Source organism: Lynx rufus, unplaced genomic scaffold (genome assembly GCF_022079265.1).
Source record: "Lynx rufus isolate CCGP_SWC_20201006 ecotype Redwood Valley unplaced genomic scaffold, mLynRuf1.p SCAF_3, whole genome shotgun sequence".
In the NCBI taxonomy this organism is placed as follows: domain Eukaryota; kingdom Metazoa; phylum Chordata; class Mammalia; order Carnivora; family Felidae; genus Lynx; species Lynx rufus.
Window position 1 is genome coordinate 156,038,088 of NW_025814845.1, and position 24,451 is coordinate 156,062,538.

At 41.4% G+C, this 24,451-nt stretch overlaps 1 protein-coding gene across 1 annotated transcript in view; it reads left to right on the top strand.

The window, feature by feature from the left end:
• UNC5D (unc-5 netrin receptor D) overlaps positions 1-24,451 on the top strand; it is a 545,977-nt gene that overhangs the window by 326,375 nt on the left and 195,151 nt on the right. The window contains exon 3 of the mRNA XM_047092087.1: positions 2,329-2,472. Coding sequence (XP_046948043.1) covers positions 2,329-2,472 — 144 coding nt within the window. The remainder of the gene's footprint in view (positions 1-2,328; positions 2,473-24,451) is intronic.

A 24,451-nucleotide genomic window follows, 5' to 3' on the forward strand; every position in this document is an offset into this window, starting at 1 on the left:
CAGGTGGCCCTGCATGGTGTAATTTGCCTCTTGTTTCTGGGGATTTGTGAGAGTAAATTGTTCCCCATCAGCTTGAACCCATTTCTGACCTCTCAAGCCTATAGAATGCTTCTCTGATGAGACCCCTGATTCCTAAATGGTAGGCATATTCTGTCCCCGCATGTCTCTGCACTGTGACAGAGTGTCTCTGACCTCTGGGTGCATTGATTTGATGTTCTGTCTCATCCCTTTCACTATTCAAAGTAGGGTCATCCACCGTTTGCCTCAAATAAAAGAGAAAAATATAACACAAGCCCTCATCCCTGCAGTCTCGTTCCTTAGTTTTGTTTATTTCACATTATTTTCGAATCCCCAGCATGGGCGGCCACACTCCACTCTGCTTTCTGTCCTAACCATCCTGTTTTGTTCTCTGCTTCGTTTTTATTCTCCTTTTCTCTTCACCTCCCAACTCTGCCTCCTCCTCGCCCTCATCCTTCCACTCACACTTTTTGTTTCTTTAAGTGCGAAGACAAAAACACCACCATCAATAAAAACACCTGTAGGGCTTTTTTTTCCTATTCCCTGTGGAACTCAGCTTTTGAGACCCTTACATCTCGGCGGGGGGGGGGGGGGGGGGGGGGGGAGGGAGAGTGTACTTTTGCACTTGGCACAAACAGGGAAACATAGATTATCAACTGTCATCAAGATGATTTTCTATGTGTGATACCTTCTAAAATGTGAGGAAGTATAACTCCAATTGTACGTGGTGATTTATGTGGTCATAAAACTCTCTCCATCACACGCCGTCAATAACATGTTATTGATTGGGTAGAAAGGAATGTCTCCCAAGCCTTGACTGATGGCACACCTCCGTTCTTGTTCTTTAAATCCTACCACCACCCAAGATAAAATCACATTCCACCTCCTCCATCAAGAGCCTCTGGTTCATTGGATTGTACTGATGATTCTGTCCCATGAATTCCTTTTGAATTTAAAGGAAAAAGCATAATTATGCACTTCTTGTTTCTTTAAATGTTCCCTGTGTTAGTCTTATTTCCATAATTAAGTATAAGTACCTAAAATACAGGGACAGAATTTTAATTTTTGAGAAGGATGTGTACGTGGTGCTGGTTTTTCTGTAAGACAGATCTAGGTTCAGACCCCAGATCTTCCATTAAGAGACTGTGTAACTGCGGACAAATGACTTCGTCTCTCTTAAGACGGTTCTTTTGTCTGCATAGTGGGGATGCAATAGTTCCTACCGCATCAGTCTGTTGTGAAAATGTAGTGAGTGAGTATGTTGAAGGCTTATATGATGCTAGTACATAAGTGCAATTCAATAGGCATGGTCTCTTTTTCTCCCACACTGCCTGTCCCAGAGAAAGGCACAGCCTCAGCATGTCCGGTGAACGGAGAGAGCTTGCTGACTGTCAGGGCTGCTGTCCTGCCCGTGATGATTGAACTGATATGGCTAGTGATGCGTGTCCCCTTTCATCCTTGGCACTCTATGCAAGGTGACTGTTCTTCCCAAAGAAAGAAAGGCCGATTGTCCTTGGCCAGAGGTTTGGAAGAAACTCACGCTCCCCAGTAAGAAGTACCAAGCACATTTTCTAACCCTTGGGAGGATGCAAAGCAATTAATAATGATAATAAATATTGGGAGGTGGCTGTCTTAGTTTTATCTTATTTTGCAGGGGTAGCCTGAGCTCCTCTTTCAATAAGAGCCTCTCCTTCCTTTACCTCCTCACACCATTGCTACAGTGGCCTTGCTGGGCTCTCTCCTCAGGGCTTTGAGACCCACGTAGTTCAAATTGCCTGCATTGTATTTGTTGTCTGAAGCCTTTGAAGCCGAGGCAGGGCCCTTCCCTGGTTTCCCGGCCTGTTCACACACATTCACTGTTCCCTCTTTCTCCTGAGCCACACTGCTAGATCCTTGCCCACTGCCATACCCAGGGATAGGGCCATTTAGAACCACCTGGAACTACATCTCTGCGGTCTGTGTGCTGAGGCCTCGTTAGCCTCTAGAATCCCAGCAGTTAATTGTGGTACTGCATTCCTCACTGTAGGCTTTACACCAAGCAAGACAAAGAAAAAGCATCAAGTCGAGTTACTGTGAAAATTATTGTATGGTATTGGAGCCACATTGGCTGGTAATACTTTGCACTCATTCTTTCTAGCTTACTCAGCTGTTGGAATTTAATTAGCAGCAATATATTATTGTCAGAGTAATTAAAACCTCGCCTTGATTAAAAACAGAATTGTTTAATTAACAAGAGAAGGTTTGGCTATCCTTAACTTTTGGTTTGAAAAATACAGCAGCCTCAGTTGATTTGCTCTGTCTCCCCATCAGGCTTGAAGGTCCGGGAGGTGTTTATCAACGTCACCAGGCAGCAGGTAGAGGACTTCCACGGGCCAGAGGACTACTGGTGCCAGTGCGTGGCATGGAGCCACCTGGGGACCTCCAAAAGCAGGAAGGCCTCCGTGCGCATAGCTTGTGAGTACATTTTGGGTGATGTTCTTGTCTGGTGCGAACAAGGGCCAGAGTTCATCGGAGCTGAAGAGGGGACTTTGGAGGGGCCAGGTGCTTCTGCGGAATATCGATCAGAGGACATCCAGGAGGCATCACAACTGTCTCTGTCTCTACCAAATTTACTCTTTAAAGTTGTGTTTTAAATGTTGAAAATTGCCTCTGGAGTACAATCCGCAAATCAGGTTGGCTCCGAGATTCTGCCGAGATTGTCAGATCGCAGGTGTCTTGACAATGCCGGGGGTGGGGAGGGAAACGGTTCCTGAGAGAAAGAAACCCGCGTAAATGGGTTCTACTATTCGTTATCAATGACAAAGTTCAAGGGGGCATTGATGGGAAAAGGTGAGCAGTGACTATTTACTGCACTTTCCAGCAGATCTGCAAAAATAAGACATTAGAGATTAAGGGATTTGTAATAGCCTGCTGTTCAGCCTCTTGCTTCTGTATCTTAAAACATGGAAATGGGCTTTAAAACTGCATTTGTTTGACCCACGTAGAACTCCAAAAAAGAAAAGGGGGGGTGGGGGAAGAAGAAGAAAATTGCTTTTCAGGAGAGTCCAAGATGTTTTTATCATATTTCAGCATCAATGTTTTCATCATCTCAAACAGACTTAGAAGGACAGAAACTTCCTTCCTCCTCCCTTAAAATGTCTTCATTCCCCTACCACCATTATCCCACCGTGATGGGTCCCCATAAAATCTCTTTTGTGAGCCCAGGAGTGTAAAAGCTCCTCCAGAAAGAAATTGAGAGAAGGAGGACAGACTTGGTTATTGTTGTTTTATTCAAATGCTGCCTTTTGAGAGTGCCATAAAGAATACGGGACAAGGGGGATTTATTTGAGGACTCAAGGAATTCATAGCAGATGTCGATGGTTTTAGGGATTGAGAATAGGAATGAATTGCTATTTGCAGAGACATTTATGTTTCTTGGGAAATGAAATCTTCTTCTCAAAATACGCATTTCACCTTCACTCTCCTGGCAATTTGAGAGGCCCTCTCCTGCATGTTGACTGGGCCCTAGTAGGCCAAGGAGAAGAGGTCATTTTGTAAGCTGTGCTCTTTGATATAAGAGCCATGGGAAACCGTTGTCCTGTAGTTATTTAGTTAATTTTAGCCAACAAATCCTTTTTGACTCTGAAGTGGCAGGTCAGCTGACAGAGGGGATATGTTTGGTTTTACCTTAACACAACCAGCTCTGTGATCCCTGCACGGCTTCGGCTAGGCTAGTCGGCGCATTTGACCCTTGTCAGGGTCAAATTTCCTAGTCTCTCTCTGGGAAAAAAAGAGAGAACAAGCAGCACAGGGATTTCAACATGGCCTTCCTCAATTTGTGGCTTTTCCACATCACTTTTCCTGTTCCTCCTCTTCCTCTATGTCTCTGAGGTCCAGGTGACCTATTCTGTGATTTATTATAAATAACATCACACTGATCTGTCACCTCCAGTCTCTCTCACCTCCATACTTGCTCATTTAATTTCTGATTGTCACCTGCTTGCTAGAAAGCTCCGGGTTTTCCCCTGGCTTACAAAGTTTAGCAAAGAATGGCTCCCAACTCACCTTTGTTCATTTCCCATAACCTTCGATCATGTGCGCTATATCCTTCCAAGCCATTGGCTGTTCTGCAAATCACCGTCGCTTCTCTGACACGTGCCTTTGCTCCTGCAGTTTCCGCTTTGACCATGTGGACCATGGTGGTTAAGACCCCAGGAGACATGGCAGCCTTGCTGGTCACTGGTTCCAGCTCTACTCCTTAGTTTTGTGATGGCAGACAGTTTACGCATCTCTCTGTGTCTTCATGTCTCCAGTGATGAAAGGGTGCCTACTTCATAGAATTATCGCAAGACTTACAGGGACTGATAACTAGAAAGTATTTCAGATTGTACCTGGCACCGAGTTAGGCTTATCAGTCATGAGCTATTTGAGCCTCCATAGAACCAGCATCACTCTTTCGGAGACGTGTTAATACTTACTAAAACTAATTGCACTGAATTAAAATTGTAGCGCCTCAGTCAATTTTATGCAGATCATGGCTAATACAGTCTCTTAAAAATCCATGCTAGGGCAGCCCTAGGATCTAACTCTTCCAAGCATGATAGGATCAAAGGATGTTACAAATGGAGAAACCTTTTCCATCATTTCTTAACTTTTTTAGAGGCATCTGATACTTTTGTGGTAACAATTACACCAATCTCTTCAAGGTTCAAAACATCGTTTTGACATTCTTGCATATGATATGCACATATGAATGTGATGAAGATGTGATTGTTACGTAAAAAAATTACCATTAAACCCTATATTATGCAATTAATGGTATCTCCTATATTTGTAACATATTTTTAGTTTCCTCCTATGTCGCAAGTGACAGATTTTTTAATTGATTTAAAATTATTTATGCAAGTCAAGACATGGTTCATCATTAAATATTGCATTTGACTTGGGGACCAGTGTACATTAAAATGTAAATTGAAATTTAACTATGTTTAATGCCATTAAGCATCAAAAGTGGAGGGAAAAAAACTGCCTTTAGGACCTTGCTTGAAATTCTTTTCATTTGCTTGTAGGAAAAGAAAAAAAAAGCACTTTTTTTTTTTTTTAATAACTTTCATGTTTTGTTGAAATAAGATTTCTGGCTGCTATTTGCAAGTACTTCCCAGCAAATAACACATTGCACATGAGGATAGTCTTTATTCCCAATAAATGAAAAGCCAAATTGGATATAATTGTCACTATGTTTCTCCTTTTTGAGATTGGTTTTTGAAGTACTAAAGACATCTTAATGTGCTAAATAAGGATTTTGATAGATGAATGTAGCTTATGAATCTGATGACAATTGTCTTGAGGGGACTTTGCAAAATTAGTATCATTTTTATATTATTCATTAAATTATTGTAGTTCAACATCAGAGCTCCTTATGCTTCCTACATTTAGCCAGTGATGCATTAAGAATTTAACAATTTTGAAACCACAGCCAGCAGACCGTCCCTGGCAGCTGGCACCTCCCACCAAGGGGTGTATGTATCGACTGCGGTGACTTGACATGATTGCACTAGGTAATCACTGGCATGATATCACCTCGACATCGTTCGACTTTAAAGGGAAACGGGATAGATACAAGTACTTTATTTATTTAACTCGTATTTTTCTTGACACGGCCCCACCCGGATTTTCGGTTAGATATGCAGATGCCTGGCTTCCACCCCAGGCCTGTTGGGTCAGATTCTGACCCATGACTCAGTAAGTCCAGTGCAAGGTCTGAGGTTCTATTATTTTCAAGAGCTCCTAGATGACGCTGATGTTGCCAGCCGGTCTGTGGGCCATCCATGGAGTAGCAAGACCATAAAAACAAACAAAGGAACAGAACCTTTATGACACACGATTTGGGAAATACTGATTTAACCCATTCATCCATTTAATAGCTGAATATATTGATAACGCGTCATCATTTAATAGTTGAATAATTGATGTTCAGAAGGGGTAGGTGGCTTGACCACAGGTCACCCAGCAGATGGTGCTTTGCTACTAAACCTTGTTGACTCCTTTCTATCAACTGGAATTTGAGAACCGTCCTAGCAAGAAAGGTTCACGTGCACGTAAGTTGTTTCCTTGAGGGAAGCAGTGATTGCTTTTCCATTCCATTGCTGAGGAAATTCCTCCTCATGGTGAAGTTCCTGCATATGTTGAATATATTTCAGTGCATGTAAGTTACACGCGTTGTACGTGTACATGAAGTCAAACGCATCACTGCCTTCGTGTCCAAAAACCAGTACAGGCTTTGTTTTAGTAACCAAAGTGCCTGTCATCTTAAACTATTGTCTTCTCCTTAATAATTCCACAGTGTGTCAGAGAGATGTTGGCCGCCTTCCAAATGCCCGGGGCTGGAAATAGCCGAGGCCCTGTCTCAAAAACGATTTTCTAAAGGTAAAAATAAATAAATAAAGCCAACCCACACGTACCCCCACCAGGTTGGCAGAAGCCCGTCTCCAGGGAGGGACTCCCACAGGCCTTCTCTCGTTTGTCTGATTCTATCCAGCTGGAGGTGGTCGGGCCGCTGTAGCATCTGTTGGTTCTGCTGCTGGACGGTTGTCAAAACCAGGAATATTCAATTATTCGGGGTTGTTTATTTTCATGTGTGAACATTTGGCTGCTTAGCTATTGCTTTTCTTTCCCGCTTTTCTCCCTCTTCTTCATCTGCTTACACAATGTTTTGCCTGTATCATTAACCCTTGGTCGATCACTTGCTTCTTGAGACTTGGGCCTTTTTTCCCAGTAGAAGAGCTGGGGCTGGAGAGATGGGAGCCTGTGCTTGTTAGAGTCACATAGCAAGTTGGCCGCTTAGAATGAAACACAGCAGGAAACCACTGTTTGCTCGATTTATTTTACTTCAGTTTTTCATTTTTTTTTAGTGTTTATTTATTTTTGAGGGAGAGCAAGAGAGAGAGCATGAGAGACAGATAGAGGGAGACACAAAGGAGGCTCCAGGCTCTGAGCTGTCAGCACAGAGCCTGACATAGGGCTCGAACTCCTGGACCGTGAGATCATGCATGACCTGAGCTGAAGTCGGACGCTCAACCCACTGAGCCACCCAGGTGCCCCTTTGTTGATTTTTTTTTTAAAGAAAAGATCTATAAAGTATACAGCCTGAATATCATTTAAATAGGCTGCTTTTTTGAGGCACGCCTAAAATACCTATGCAGTTGTGCCAAGAATGAGTGAAGAGTTTAAAGGAGAACCTCATTTAAAAGCTATGAAATTCTCTACCTCACTTTCCAGGCACACATTAAAACAGTATTATTTTTATTTGTTTCTTTTTGGAGGGTAGTGGTATCTTTTTGAAAACTATAGAAGAGAGACATCCAACTAAGCCTCCATTATGGATCTCAGCTTCATGGCTCTGATAAATAACTTCACCTGCTAAAAACTGCCGATGACCCCCTCCTGACAGCAAATTAAATAATAAGAATAAATGTAGGCACATCTGCCTGATATTCAAATGCAGCCTTAACCTACTTTTGTAGCTTTGTCTCCCACTACATCCCTGCAAGCGTGCTGAGATCCCACTATGGTAGCACAGCTTAGACTCTGGGACATGAGACTCACTTTTCCCCTCTGTGATGTGCTCATATTCTTTCTCTTCCCTGGAGCATATTCTCAGCCCCACTGTGCACCATCCTGCAGCTTCCCACCTAATTCCTACATCCGAGGCCCGTCTCGTATGCTGTCTCCTTTATGAAACCTAGTTGAACAAATCCCTTAATACTAATTGACCTCAGCAGCTGACACACCAACTGAGCCATCGACAAGATACCTCCCCTGTGGTATCTCCAGCTTCAAAACTGAAAAATCTAAATACCCACCTCTCTGAGTTCTCATAGCATTTATTTAGCACTTATCCCATGGTATTTATTATAATTTGCATAGAGTCACAGGTACTGTGAACTTGCTTGTGGATTTGTTCCCTTTCTTAGAATGTAATCTGATGTGAGATTCAACTGTATTACCCTCATTGTCTTGACCCCTGAGCCTACTGCAGAGACTTCTATATGACCCTTGTATTAGGAATGTTTGGTTTGAAAAGGCAACCTTATCAATGCCAGATATGATTCTCTGAAAGGGCATTTGTTAGTTATCTTGATTGGGCCACGGTGCCGACATGGTGTCTGGCTTCTTAGCAAATCTGTGGCTTACCGGGACGTTATTATAAGGATCATATTTGTCCTCCCTGCCTTGTGCACTACTCCTAATGATCTTTACTGCCATAAAGAGAGGGTCAAAAGGGATTTGGGAGCAGGTGAATCATTACAACCATACAACTCTGTGATACGCAGTATACGGCTCTGAAGGAGACCTTGGCCGCCAGCTCCACCTGCTCTGTTCCCTTCCTCCCTTTCCAGAACATGGAATTTACTCACAGATTATGGGGAAAACTTGTCAAGACCTCTCTGTACTTGGTGGCGATTGCACAAAACCCTGAAACCCTCCTTCCTTCCCCCTTCGTGGAAGAATGTGGCCAAAGTGAAGAAAAGATATGATTTTACTCTGTCAACGGTCAGTCCTTTCCTTTAGACTGAAATTAATTTGCAGTTGACCCTTGAACAACATGGGAGTTAGGAGCACTGACCTCCTCCCACGCAGTCAGAAATCCACCTTTGTAACGTTTGACTCCCAGTGACTTAACTGCTAATACCCTATTGTTGACTGGAAGCCTTACCTATAACACTACCGATTAACAAATATTTTGTATGCTATGTATATTATATACTGCATTCTCAAATAAAGCAAGCTAGAGAAAAGGAAATGCTATTAAGAAAATCCTAAGGAAGATGGGGCGCCTGGGTGGCTCAGTCGATTAAATGTCTTTACTCTTGGTTTCCGCTCAGGTCATGATCTTACAGTTTGTGAGTCCAAGTCCCGCATCTGGCTCTGCACTGACAACATGGAGCCTGCTTGGGGTTTTCTCTCTCCCCCTCCCATGCTCGCTCTCTTTCTCAAAATAAATTAATTTAAAAATCCAAAATCATAAGGAAGAGAAAATACATGTTCATTACTGTCCAGTATGTGTAGAAAAAAATCCACACAGATGTGTACCTACACAGTTCAAACCTGTGTTGTCCAAGTGTCAGCTGTATGTGAAAATTACTGAAGGATATGAGAGCCTGGGCCTCTAGATGAAGCTGTGCACTGTGTAAGGGCATCTAGCCGTGGAAGGGAATGGGGAGACTGAGAAGCATCCCACACGCCAGCAGCCAGGATGTGTACCTGGCACGTGGTTGCAACCGCCTGAGGGAAGGGTCTGGTTTTCCTATACACAGAGGTGGTATTTTCAAGCCTTGTGTTTGCGTGTGTCTGATTTACACAAAGGTGTCACATTGGCTTGTAGCCACAGGACTAGGTACATAATTTGTGGTACCGAGTGCAAAATAACAACGTGGGGTCCCTTGTTCAAAAATTAACAATTTGAGGCCATCGAGCAGTCGAGCATGGGGCCCTGGGAAGCCCACTGGTCCCATGCCCGTGAAGCTGGATGTCAGTGGCAGTGATGCGATGGTTCAGGAAATCACCTCCTACGAGGTAACATCGTAGGGTCTGAGTTTTAAAATGCATGTTTGGGGTCAAGCTGGTAACTAGATATACCCATTGGCACATTATTCTTTTGGCCACATTCTCCTGTAAACTGTGCCTAGCTAGGCAAGCAAGGGGTGCATGCCTGTTGGTGATTCTCTAGAAGGAATAACTGCATGACGTGAGCAGGTGAAATATACACACTAATAGAGGTTTTATTTTTTTTTTTTAATTTTGACATAATTTCAGACTTCAGAAAAGTTGCAGTGTGTAGTACAAAGAATTCCCCTAAGTCTTCTACTGAGAATCATCAAATGTTGCTTTGGAGTTCTCTTTCTGTGTTGATAATATGCTTTCGTATATAGACTATTGTGGTTTGTTTTCTGACACATTTAAGATTAAATTGCAGACAGGATGCCCCCTTTCCCTTAAATACTTAATCGTGTATGCTTTTTAAAGAACAAGGGTATTTTTTGACATAACTAGTAGTATAATTATGAAGAAATTAACCCTGATACAATACTATTATCTAGTCCTGAGACCTTATTCATATTTCACCCATGGTTCAGTAATCTCCTTTGTTACAATAACAACAAAAATTCTAGATCATGGGTTACATTCGGCTGAGAGGTCACTTTAGTTTTCTTCAATCCGGGTTATTTCTCAGTCCTCTTTTGTCATTCATGACATTGAGTTTTTGAAGTGTAAATGTCACTTATTTTGTACAATGTCCTTTAATTTGAACATGTAAAAGGAAACAGCAGCCACCGAAAAAGGACTCCCATTGGTCACATCTGGGACAATTTGAGTATCAAAATGATTGAGAGTGATGGATTATAACTCAGTGAATAAGAACCCAGAAATCCATACTGGTATTTTGAAAAACATGACTGAATGAACATATAAATAATGGAGGGCAAAGGGAGAGCCCTCCCTCATGGTAGAGTAAATGGATCAGTGTGAAAGGAATGATGGAAATGGAAAATCATAGTGGCACCATTAGAATATCAGAATATTAATTGATTCAGACAAGTATCACGGATGCTTAAACTAGAGGGTAGAAGTTTCAGGAGTAACAGGATGTTTGTATATCCTCAAAGTATCTCTCCACAAGATACTTCTTAATAATTACCAACGGGAAATGAGTAGCTTTTCAGTGGAAAATCCAGCCCTATACCATCTTAATCAAGTGATCAGTGTTGACGACAGCAATGGGACCTGTTGGCAGTGTATGTCTCCAAATGTGATGGACAGAGCGGACTGAATCACTTAGTGATGTTTCTTCCAAAAATGTCTGATCTATATTTAACCGGAGGGAAACGTTGGACAAACCTAAATTGAGGAACGTTTTACATAATAGGTCATTTTTAACTTCACATGTCTCTCAAAATGCCAGCCCTGTGTGTAAAACCGCAGGGATGTTCTGGGGATACAAGAAACTTCAAGATAGACATGCTACATCTTTCTGTAGCATCAGTTATCATTCCTCTTTTAGGTCAGTCAAGTATAAACATGGATACAAGGGGTAGAAGGCAATATGTCCTTAAATTGTGAAAATGCAACTTCATGCTTCAAAGCCACTTTGTGTGGGACGCCTGAGTGGCTTAGTTGGTTAAATGTCCGACTCTTGATTTCGGCTCAGGTCGATCTCATGGGTTTGTGGGTATGAGCTCCTCATTGGGCTCTGCACTGACAGAGAGGAGCCTGCTTGGCTGGGATTCTCCCTCTCTCTCTCTGCCCCTCCCCACCTCTTCTCTTTCAAAAACAAAACAAAACAAAATAAATTTGTGCATGTCAGGTCTTCTTAGGCTCCACCCATAAATGCTGTGGAGATAGGAATTTGTTCTCTTCTGCCAACAGGGGGCACTTCAGTAGAAAGTGTGAGAAATACTGTACAATAAGAGATTGTGATTCTATGAACAGAGTAGAATGATTTGTATGGAATTGATATAAATTGTGCTACTTTTGCTTCACGTGTGCACAGTTGAAAACACCCACCTTAAAAATGGGTATTCCCAGGGGCGCCTGGGTGGCTCGGTCGGTTAAGCGTCCGACTTCGGCTCAGGTCATGATCTCACGGTCCGTGAGTTCGAGCCCCGCGTCGGGCTCTGTGCTGACAGCTCGGAGCCTGGAGCCTGTTTCGGATTCTGTGTCTCCCTCTCTCTCTGCCCCTCCCCTGTTCATGCTCTGTCTCTCTCTGTCTCAAAAATAAATAAATGTTAAAAAAAAAAATTAAAAAAAAAATGGGTATTCCCAGTTAGCAGCACTTTGCTTTACAACATACCCCACTGTGGATGATGGGGCGGGGGGAACCCTCCCCAAATAATATTCCTTCATGCTGCTTATTGCCAACCATTATTTGACCAAGAAGAATTTGCGGGAAAAAAAACACAGCCTCCACCTTTTTGGGAAATAAAGGCTCGATTCAGTCTGCTGCTCTTGTGGTAATTAATAAACCTTAAACTCCCAAGAAAATGGCCGTGTCTATAAACACTTCAGTAAAAGTTTATCAGGGAAGAGGATATAGGTTTTATTTCATCCCTTATTTTCTCTACTAAAGAAACCTTCTGACAGAGAAGCAAAACAGAAATAAAACTTTGTTAAATCTTTGAGGACTCTGAACTTAGTGATAGTATTCTTAAATTAGTTTTGCATCTGTCTACCAGAATAAGAACATTCCAGAAATTTGATAAGTAGCAAAGGAATGCTAACTTAGATGAGGCAGTGTTAGCTATCTATACGTAATTAAGTATCCACCATGTTCTGGATAGCACAACCATAAATAAAATTCTATCCCTTCCCTTGAAGAGTTTACAGTCTAGTGATGGGCCATACTTAAAAACAAGTATTTTCAGTGGTTCGTGGCCCATGGTAAACTCCACATGTTTTAGGAGCCCATAGGAGGGACAATTTGCTGCTTGTCAAGATCTATGATATACTTCCTCAGTTAATATCTGAGCTAATTCCCAAGGAAGAAGGAGCATTAATAATTAAAAAACAAACAAACAAAAAACAAAAAACCAAAACAGATCTTCAGGCTAAAGACAGAGCTTGGGTAAAAGCACGGAAGGTGGAACAGTAGGAACTACCACATGGGAAACAAGGAGATGCAGCTACCAGCTAGAAGTTAGAGAGATCACATTATGGAGGGTGTTTGAATTCTCTGCTGGGTTTACATTCATCCAGGATGTGGTCTGGTGCCATCGAAGTGTCATAAGAAGGACAATGATGTGGCTTTATTTTCTAAATCCCCTGCCATCCCATTCACTAGAGACAGAGTTAAGGGGGACAAGATCAGAGCAGCAGTCCAGGAGTGAAATTATGTAAATGGTTAAGGGATGAACAGAGGAAGAGCCATGAAGAAGACTGAAGATGGGAAAGAAAAGTTGAAGAGGCCCAGGAATGTGCAAGAGGGGGTGCAGACTTGTATGGAGGAATAAATGGTCCTCAGTGTCCATGCCATCCAAAGATCAAGTGAGCGGGCTCAGTGCAATTTGAGAACATAAAGGTTTCTGTGCATCTGGGCAAAGCAATGTAATGAGAAGAGGGGTTAGAAGATCATAGTGGATCTAAGAATCCACAGGAGCTGAGAAAGCAGGGGCAGTATGAACATCCCATTCCAAAAATTTGACCAAAGAGAAAAGCTAGAGAAAGACCTAGAGTTAACCATTTGAAGACTAGACTGCAATTTAATACAAGCATGAATACTAACAATTGTTATTTCTTTACCGTGATAATCGCCTCCCTCCTTCTAGTCTTAACATCTTAAAACCCATTCTCCACACTGAAGCCAGAATGGTTATTTAAAAAAAAAAAAAAAAAAATACAAGGGTGCCTGGATGGCTCAGTGGTTTAAAGCGTCTGACTCTTGGTTTCAGCTCAGGTCGCGATCTCACTGCTCATGAGTTCAAGCCCCAAGTCAGGCTCTGTACTGGCAGTACTGAGCCTGCTTAGGATTTGCTCTTTCTGTCTCTCTGTCCCTCCCCTGCTTGCACTGTCTCTCTCAAAATAATTAAATAAACTTTAAAAAAAAAAAAAAAGTACAACCCAGATCATGTCGTTCCCTTGGCCATACTTCTCCCACTGGCTCCGTGGGAATTAACCGGCTCCTCTTACTTACCCTTATACCACGATGCTTTCTTTCACTGTCCCAAACACTGGGACTATGTTTCTTCTTCATATATCCATGATTGTCCCTATTTCATAGCCTTTTGCCATTCGCTTTCCCTGGCAAACTCCCCCAGACCTCCAGGGGGCCAGCTCTTTCATGTCAACTTTAGTCCCTCCACATTTTTTGTTAGGTCTCTTTATAAAACTTAGTCTAAAACATGGATTTTGCTACCAAAAAAGTGAGCAATTTGTGCTGACGTGGTGTCTTAGATCCTTCCTGTTCTGGCAAGATTGATTTAAGGGAAAGCAAAAGACAGTGTTCCTTTCTTCCACTCAGTTGCTATATGGGGCCAAGCAGAAGACAGGGATACTAGATGTTTGTGGTATATTCCAGTGTTTATGTGCTTCAGACACTGGCCACATCCTGTCCTGATCGACCTTCCCAGCCTCGGGGAGACCTGGAGTGGGAGAAGAATCAAAAAAGCTAACATTGCAGGTTAAAAAAATGTATTCTTCTCACTGTTAGGTTGGCATTTTCTTTTTGACTCTCTTCCCCCTCCTTTTATTCCCCACCCCCATCTCAGCAGTACTAGTACTGAATTGTAATGAGATGGTGAGTATTGAAAGCTTAAGGTTACTTTTGGGTCATTTCTTTTTAACCTCATTGCTCATTCACATCCTTCTAATCTGTGGAGGGCTGCAGGGCACTGAGAAAGTCAGGAATGATTCTTCATGTCTTTGTTGTTCTTAAAACTCTGTCTGATCAACCATGGAGTTCGTTTTGCATTAGCTATAAGTGAACACTGGTGCGGCCTTGTGGGGCGGAGCGGCGTGGGGGTGTGTGGCTAAGCGACATCGTGGACAGGGAATCCGGACAGTAGAAAGATGAGCAGTGGGACCTTTCGTTACACTTCTTCAGAGCTGGGCATCGTAGTCTTGTCAATGATTCCTGGGACTGCACTATTTTTTTTTCCTCCATCAAAAGGACTTTGATTCAGTGTCTCTTTCTGTGTTCATCTAAGACTCAGTGTCCCCATTCGCACAGCAAGTAGAGCAGTCGTACTCTCAAACCCATAAGATATGGAGCTTTATAGGTATGTTGTCCCTAGAGCATTCAGTGGAACATGATATAAAGATATAATGTGTGATTTATTAGCTTTATTTTAATTTAGTATTTTGAAAACAAGGGAGCACAGAGTGTCTATATTTTCACCTAATAACTTTTCCCTATTGAAGATTGTTAAGATCTGCTATTTAGGTCAAACTTCAGCCATCCTTTACATACTGATACAGCCAAATCAATATAATTGATACACAGAAGGTGCCTTTACGGGAACTTGGAGTCAAAGCCAACCTCAGAAAGCCTTCTATAGGCATGGTCCCTTGTATGGAGTCCTACCCATAGTCCTTTGCTGTGGGAAGCAGTGTTGGTCAGCCTGGGTGGCCATGCTGTGTACCTGTCACGTCCATGGGACCAAGAATGTACACCTGAGTTTGCTGCATAGGAGTAAATCCAGTCTGAGAGACCCTCTCAAGAAGGATTAAAGTGATTATGTACTTCGAGATTCTTGCTTTTCTGTGTATGACTTGATCCTGAAGAAGAATCGGTTGTTGGCAGAGGCAACAGAAGAGGGCAAAGAAGCATGTTGTGGTGGCCCTGAGACATGAGAAGGCATGAGTGGGTGCAAGCAACAGAGAAGTAGGGGCCATTAAGACAGTAGACAGGAGGCAATTGATTAGGAGGGGAAGAAGTGACAGGCTGTCTGTGTGCTAGGAGGACTCTGCAGTCACCCAGTTAGTAGAATAACACTGGATCTCCACGTCCTCTCGCTGGGCTTTGTTAGGGTCTCTTTAAGACCTACTTGTCTGTGATGCTTACTCTTTCTCTCAAGCCTAGTCTGTGGTCTTTCTTGGTTTCCAGTCAGCCCTGGACTCAAAATTAACATTCTTGTCCTTCTAATTTTCAGTAAATACTCAATTTTTGATGGAATCTGAATGAATTTTGCTTCCTTGTAAACAAAAGAGGCCAAATGCAATGGAATGTATTGCATTGGGAATAGCTCAATAGAGAGCAAGTTAAATCACTGCTCAAAGCATTTTGTAAAATCACAACTGCTTCACTCCACCATAATGTGTCTCTGTTGCCGAACGCTGCCTTCGCAACACCACTGTTTGCTTGACAGACTGTGCCACTTGGTGTGCAAGGGGTCGTGACACACAGTACTACTTATAAAGTGATTTATGGATAAAAGCAATTGGACATCAGAGGGATTGCAGAGCACAGGGGATCTAGCAAAGCCCCAGAGTTCTTCCGTGGCCCTGAAAAACAGCCTTGAGGAGTCTCTGTGTGACAGGATCCCTGGCATCAGTCAAATGCCTTACTGTCCCAATCAGGAGAGCCTGCTCGTTGCTTGGCACCGGGATGGGATCAGGGACAATGCAGAGAGGCCCATGGGACTCAACTATGGCCAGAGGGGTCACCCCTTTGCTATTGCTGCAAGCTTTCACTCGGCAGGAGGTAAGCCTACAGTATTCAACAATTTTAGGAAAGAGAAACGCACATGTGGAATTGGGCTTTGGTGCCAGTTGTCCCGCAAGGAGACATGGCGAAATCAGAACTAAAAGATCCAGAGCAAAGACATGAAGTGAAAGATAGGAACAGCCTGGCATCAGTATGGATCAGTGGTCAAGAAATGTGCAGAGTTCATTGATCTCAGCAAGGCAGAGGGCTTAAGACAGGCTGGCAAGGAAAGCCCATACAGAGGAAGGAATTGACCTGACAGGAAGCCTTTTATATACTTCCTCTGGGAACTAGAGTTGGTAGCTGACTTCTCAGGCCATAAGCATCTAGGGCTGGAGGACTGAGGCAGAACCAAATGGGGGCACTGGGCCTTGACTTTCATTTTGCTGGCATCCCTCTGTTCTGCACTTGGACCAGCTTTTTTATTCCAACAAATGATCTGTATTTGGCTAAGTTACAAATTCCTTTTATGTGTGACAAACAGGATTTGCTGTTCCTTCAGAAAAGTATGGGTGGGAAAGATTGAGAGGTGATTTGCATACTGGTGTTGCTGGACACTAATGGGACATCGTACTGTCCTCCTGAAATCTTAACAAATGACTAGGACTATGACTATTAAAAAAATGACTATGATTTTTCACTGCCTGATTTGGTTTGAATGAGTAAATTATTTTTATTTCATTGCATTAACTGCCAGAACATTGAATGAGCCGATAACTCCCTGGTGTTGCTGAGCCGCAAAGAACTATTATTCGGAATTGAATTTTTATTGATTTTCTTGTGCTACAATGACTTTTCTAACATAGTAGCATGAAAGGAAAATGAGAAAAAGGCCAAGTAGGGCATAGGGTGAGGAAGGGGAGGCTGCCGCTTCCCATGGCCTCACCCCGATGGACTACTTATTGGCAGGCACCGCTGACTTGGGGTGATCTTGTTGCCGATGAGATGATTTACAGGTTAGCCAAGCACCTGGCATCATCGCCTTGCCCTCCTCTTCCCTTCTGCTGTCTTTGTTTCCAGTCGCTTTGGGCCTTGTTGGCATTCTGCTGTAGACACGAACAGGGCGGTGGGGTGAAGGAGGAGCAGAAGTAGAGAGGGTAATGTTCCACACCGGTCAGTGCTGATGTTTGTTAGTGCCTTAACGCGTGCACACATGGGCGCACACACGGGCAGCATGAGTCAGTGTTACTTTAGCATCATTATAGTACCTTCATCTCTTCGTGGTTTTGCTTTTTCTAGTTATCTTGACTCCTGGAGACCTAGTTGTATATTAAGTTTATAATAGTCATTCACGTGAGTTGAAAGGGAAATGCGTTCACTCATTCAACAAATATTTATTGATGGCTCCTGTGTAGTCCAGACACTAGAGGCAAGGCGGTGAGCAAAACAAATGAAAAATGTTGTCCTTGTGCACAGATTACTATGAGTAAAATTAATATTTTAGAATTCACAAAAGATTGAAAAATAACAGTCCTTTTTGCCTCCTTTAAAAAAAAAAGCTTATTTTGAGGCTTATTTTGAGAGAGACAGAGTGCAAGTGGGGGAGGGGCACAGAGAGAGAGGGAGAGGGAGAATCCTGAGCTGATTCTGCACTGCCAGAGCAGAGTCTGATGCGGGGCTCGAACCCACGAAGCCATGAGATCATGACCTGAGCTGAAACCAAGAGTCGGTTGCTTAACCGATTAAGCCACCCAGGTGCCCCACTTCCTTCTTTAACAGACATGATAGGAGTGAAACTTGCTACAATAAATGGAAACAAAATGGACTTCTTCCCTGGTTTCTGATCTAGTTTAGAGAATCTTGACAACTCCTAGGAAAGAGTGGCTTTTTTTGGACATTATTTTTTCTGGCTATAAAAATAATCCATGCTCATTATGGAAAGTTTAGAAAATGCAGAAACAAATGAAGCAGAGAATTAGTATACCCATATTCACCCTGTAGCAAGTCTTTGAAATGTTGAGTTTCTCCTCTGTAGGGCTTTTCCTATAGCATATATAGTAATCCCACACCAGTTGCTATTTTAGAATTTTAAAACCTTCAGTCTTGATGTGTATGTATGCAGTTTGGTTCAGTTCCCTGATACAAAGTAATGTGAAAATTATTATTTCTCTTCTTCCCAGAGACCCATGTGAGCATGATTGTAAGTGAGATCAGAAGGTGGAAATCTATTTATATTCCACCCTCTCAATATATATGAATAGAAGACCAAGTCTAATAAAAGAGTGTCCTTATGTGATGTGATAACTTCTGGAAAGAGAGGTAGCTAGGCAGGCATTTTGCAAGCGATTTGCAAGAAAGAAACAAGAGCATATGTATGCAAGAAGAATGTTCTAAGCCAGCAAAGCCCGATTGGAATAGTAAAAGTGGTACAGTGTGTATTATGTAGGCTGTGTGAGGCTCTACCTCTGTTTAGACCTATAACTTTTCTGAGGAACTTTCCTGGAATCACTCGATTAAGTTGGGTCCCACTGTGATAGATTTTTACTGAACTTACTACTTCTCTATCTCGTCACTCATGAATACACATTTTTAATGTTTGTTTATTCCTTTGGAGAGAGAGCGCACAAGCACGGGAGGGGCAGAGAGAGAGGGAGAGAGTAAGATTCGAAGGAGGCTCCACGCTGCTGGCACAGAGCCTGGCGTGGAGCTCAAACTCAGGAATGGTGAGGTCATGACCTGAGCCAAAATCAAGAGTCGGATGCTCAACCGACTTAGCCATCCAGGCGCCCCCATTAATCTTAATCTCTTGTTTAATGTCTGTTCTTCCTGTTAGCATGTATGCTGTGGGAGTATTGGGATGGTCTGTGTGAGGTTCACTAATGCACTCCACTGCCCATGGTCAACAGCATGAGTGAATGAAGGAAGCTGTTGCACATATACTGAAAACCTGAAGGCAAAGTAGGAGAAGGCCTGCCGACCAAAGCAGGTTTTTAATGCAGATGTACCTACTTTTATTTGGAAGTAGATGCATTCTATAAAAAATGTATTACATTTTGAGGAGGCCAGTTCTCACATATTAGAAAATATATATAAACGATAGACACCATTCACTCCATGCTCTTTTATCTTATGTAGCAATTTATTCAAACATTTACTTGCAATGTAAATATTCTTTGAGCTTTATAACGTCTGTGTAGTATTCCATTATAGGAACGCACCAAAAGATATTAGCGATTCTTATATTATTGGACATTTAGATTGTTAGCAACTGTTCAGCATTATAAGTGGAGAATTGAGCAATGAATTATATAAATGAATCCTTTTAAATAATAACTTTATTGAGATATAATCCATAATACCCTGCAGCCAATGCATGTAAAGTATACAATTTAATAGGTCTTTTAAAATTTTATTTATTTATTTATTCATTCATTCATTCATTCATTCATTCATTCATAGAGTTAGGGAGCATAAGCAGGGGGAGAGGGGCAGAGTGAGCGAGAGAGAGAATCTTAAGCAGGTTCCATGCTCAGCGTGGAGCCCAACGCAGGGCTTGATTCCACCACCGTGGGATCGTGACTTGAGCCGAAATCAATATTCAGATGCTCAACCGAGTCACACAGGCGCCCCTACAATTTGCTAGTTTTTGGTACATTCTCAGAGTTGTGCAACCATGTTCAGAGTCTATTTTAGAACACTTCCGTCACGCCGAAAAGTAAAACCGTTTCCATTAGCCGTAACATTCCCCTCGCCCCTTGCCCTGACACCTGCAGTGCTTGGCCATCATGAATCTTTCTGGCTGTATGGTTTTGCCTCTTCAGGACATTTCATATACGTGGGATCATACAATACGTAGTCTTTTGTGTCTGGCCTCTTTTACTGAGCATATTCCTTTCAAAATTCCTCTGTGTTGCAGAAAGTACTCCAATATTTTATTTCTTTGTATTGTCAAATAATATCCCACGGTATGGGATTATTGTCAAATAATATCCCACATGTTGTGCATTTATTCATTAGAAAGTGAACATATAAATGAACTGTTAAAGTAATTTTGACACATCCTCTAGCTTGCCCTTCATGTTGACCCGTTTTCACACTACCTAGCAGTGTTTAAGACTATCTAGTTTTCCATCCTCTTTCCAACACTGGGAATTAGTACTTAAAGAAACTAATAAAACCAAGCCTCTTTGGAAAAGTAAAGAGACATATTGATGCTTTTTAAATGGGCATTTCTTTCATGATTAGGGATATTGGCCTTATGATTATCTCTATTAGTTGTTTCTCTCTTATGAATGTTGCCTGAATGCCCCTTTGCCACTTTGTTTTAGGGTATTTATCTTTTTTGTTTGTTGTAATAGTGCCGTTTGTGTATTAAGGCTGTCCAGCCTCTGCCTATAATGTTGCTTGTAATGTTTGAGATTGAGGCCATTTTTTTCCTTCCAGGATTTTATTTAAATTCAAGTTTGTTAGCATATAGTGTAGTATTGGTTTTAGGAGTAGAATTTGGTGATTCATCATTTCCATATAACACCCCGTGTTCATCACAACAAGTGCCCTCCTTAATGCCCATCACTCATTTAGCCCCATTCCCTGCCCCCCTCCCCTCCAGCAACCCTCAGTTTGTTCTCTGTGGTTAATAGTCTCTTATGGTTTGCCTCCCTCTCTGTTTTTATCTTATTTGATTTTCCTTTCCTTCTCCTATGTTCATCTGTTTTGTTTCTTAAATTCCATATGAGTGAAATCGTGTGATAGTTGTGTGTCTGTTACTTCATGTAGCATGATACCGTCTTATCCATCCACATCTTTGCAGATGGAAAGATTTCATTCTTTTTAATGGCTGAGTAATATTCAATTGTGTGTGTCTGTGTGTGTGTGTGCATATGTATGTATACATACCACACCTTCTTTGTCCATTCGTCAGTCGATGGACATTTGGGTTCTTTCCATTATTTGGCTATGTTGATAGGGCTGCTATAAACTTTGGGGTGCACGTGCCCCTTCAAGATTGAAACAGTTTTTAGTTTGACATGTCTACCAAACATTATCTACCAATCATTTCCTTAAGGATTCTTCTTTTAATTTTCTTTAGAAGGGCTTTCCCTACCCTAAGATCCAAATAAGTATCTTGTGACTGCTATGGTTTTATCATATATTAATTTATACTTTTCATTTGAGAGTCTTTGAAAAATTTTCCAGTTTATAATTAATATGTATATCAGATTTATGAAAAAGCCTCCTCCTTTTAATCACTGCAGCCTTATAATAGGATTTAGTAATTGTGACCTTTATTAAGCTGTGTTATGTACCCAGTGCTCTTAAGACGATTTTACACGTATTAGCATTTAATGCCCACAAAAACTATATGTGATGAAAATTATTATCCGCATTGGGCAGATGAGGAACCTGAGGCAAAGAGAGATAAAAATACTTACCAAATCAAGGTTCTAGTAGGTGGCAGACCCAGAATTCAAATGGATGCTCAGTCTCCGGCCCCACCTTCTTCAAAAGTGTGCAGTCTTACTAGTCGAGTTCTAGAACAAATGACCTAGGAGTTTAAATCCTTATCATTACTTAACATGCATGCTTATGAGGTGTTATGCATTTCTTTTTCCAGAGTTTTTGGATAATTACACAAATATTCCTTGCTATATCATAAAAAAATTAGATTTGAACATTTTCAAGTGTGTTTTATTGCCCACTGCCAAATGTTTTGAAACCACAACTTCCAAATACTTACTAATTCATTACTTTGAGCCTCATTTTTAAAAAAAGGTAATTGTTTTTTCAGGAAGGGGGTGCAGCTGATTAAAATCTCTCATCTCTGCCGTGTCTGAGACTGTATTTTTGTTAGTTTGCTCGTGTATAATAACTTGTTTGGGAAGAAAAATTTGGTACCTGTGCTCTTTTGTTTTTTCTTTTCCTCAAAAATAAAAACATAGGGGTGCCTGGGTGGCTCAGTTGGTTAAGCATCCGACTTCGGCTCAGGTCATGATCTCATGGTTTGTGGGTTTGAGCCCCACATCGGGCTCTGTGGTGACACCTCAGAGCCTGGATCCTGCTTCAGATTCTGTGTCTCCCTCTTTCTCTCCCCCTCTCCGACTCATGCTCTGTCTCTCTCTCTCTCAAAAATAAATAATAAACATTAAAAAAAATAAATAGGTATGATTAATTATACCCTGGTATATGCTAATATAGGAAAAAGTTCTAATCCTGGCCTGATTTTTGTTTCATTGTCAATCACTTCTTTTTTAAAAAAAAATATTTATGTAGCTTTATTGAGATATACCTAACCGATAACCTTGTGTAACTTACAATTTGCCATGATTTGGTATCCGTTTTTGTTGTGGAATGATTATCACAGTAAGGTTAGTCAACACATCCATCACCTCACATAGCTACATTCTTTTCTTTTTTTTTAAATTTACTCTCTCAGTAACTTTTAGGTAAACAGCACAATATTGTCAACTATATTCACCATGCTGTATGTTAGGTCCGCGGAACTTACTCATGTTTTCACTGGAAGTTGTACCCTTTGACCTCCATCCTTTCCCTCACTTGCCAGCTCCTGGCAACCACTAGTCTTCTCCTCGTTTGTGAGTTCAGCTTTTTTGTATTCTGTATATAAGTGAGATCATACAGTATTCGTCTGACTTACTTCATTTAGCGTAATGCCCTCAAAGTCCCATCTGTGTTGTCTCAAATGGCAGGATTTGGTTCTTTATTTTTATTTTATTTTTTAAATGTTTCTTTATTTTGAGAGAGAGAGAGGGAGAAAAAGAGCATGAGCAGGGGAGAGGCAGAGAGAGGGAGAGAGAGAGACAATCCCCAGCAGGCTCCATGCTGTGAGCACAGAGCCCAATGCAGGGCTTGATCTCATGGTTGATGAGAACTTGAGCTGAACCAAAATCAAGAGTCAGATGCTTAACTGATTGAGCTACCTGGGTGCCCCTGTTTTTTTATTTTTGTTTTTTAAGCTGAATAACACTCCATTTTGTGTGTGTGTATGTGTGTGCACATACATGTCTATATAAACACACATGCACACACACACACACACCCCACTCCATCCATTCATGCGTTGATGTACACTTAGGTTGTTTTCATGTTTTTCTGAATAATGTTGCAGTGAGCATAAGATATAGACATCTTTTCGAGATGGTGATTTTATTTCTTTTGGAATGGGTTTGCTGCATCTTATGGTCGTTCTGTATTTAATCTGGGGTGGGGGGAGGAGTCTTCATATTGTTTTTCATAGTGGCTCCTCCAATTTACTGCCCCTCCACCAGTGCACAATGCTTCCCTTTTCTCCACATTGTCATCCACATTTATCTCTTGTCTTTTTGATGATAGCAATTCTAACACGAGCAAGGTGGTATCTCACTGTGGGTTGAATTTGCATTTATCTGATGATTAATGATGTTGAGCACCTTTTCAAGTGCATGGTGGACATTTGTGTGTTGTCTTTGGAATAACGTTTATCTGGGTCCTTTCCCCATTTTTTTTAATGGATTGTTTGTTCTTTTGCTGTTGAGTTGAATGAATTCTTTGGATATTTTGAAGATTAGCCCCTTATTAGAAATATGGTTTGCAAATATTTCCTCCCATTCCATAAGTTGCCTTTCACTTTGTTGATCATTTCTTCTGCTGCACAAGAACTTTTTGACATAGTCCTAATTGTTTATTTTTGCTTTTGTTACTTGTGTTTTTTGTTGTCATGTCCAAAAAGTTGTTGTCAAGGCCACTGTCAATAAGCTTTTTCCCTAGAGTTTCTTTTAGTCGTTTTATGGTTTCAGGTCATACAATTAGGTCTTTAATACATTTTGAGTTAATTTTTGTGTTACAAGTTAGGGGTCCAATTTATTTCTTTTGCATGTGGTTATCCAGTTTTCCCACCACCATTTATTGAAGAGATACCCTTTCCTCATTTAGAATAATTGTATACCTGTCAAATATTAGATATCTGTATATGTGAGGTTTTATTTCTGGGGTCTTCATTCTGCCCCACTGATCCATGTGTCTGTTTCTATGCTGATACTGTATTGTTTTGGTTACTGTAGCTGTGTAGTGTAGTTTGAAATCAGGAAGTATGATGCCTCTAGCTTTGTTCTTTTTTTTTTTTTTCAAGGTTGCTTTGGGCCTTGCCTTCAATGTCTTTTGTGGTTCCCTGTGAATTATAGGATTGTGTTTTCTATTTCATTAAATAATGCCACTGGAATTTGTATAGAGATTGCATTGAATCCACTGATGACTTTGGATAGTATAGAAATTTTAACAATATTAATTATTCTAGTCGATGAAATTGTTAGTTACATCAGT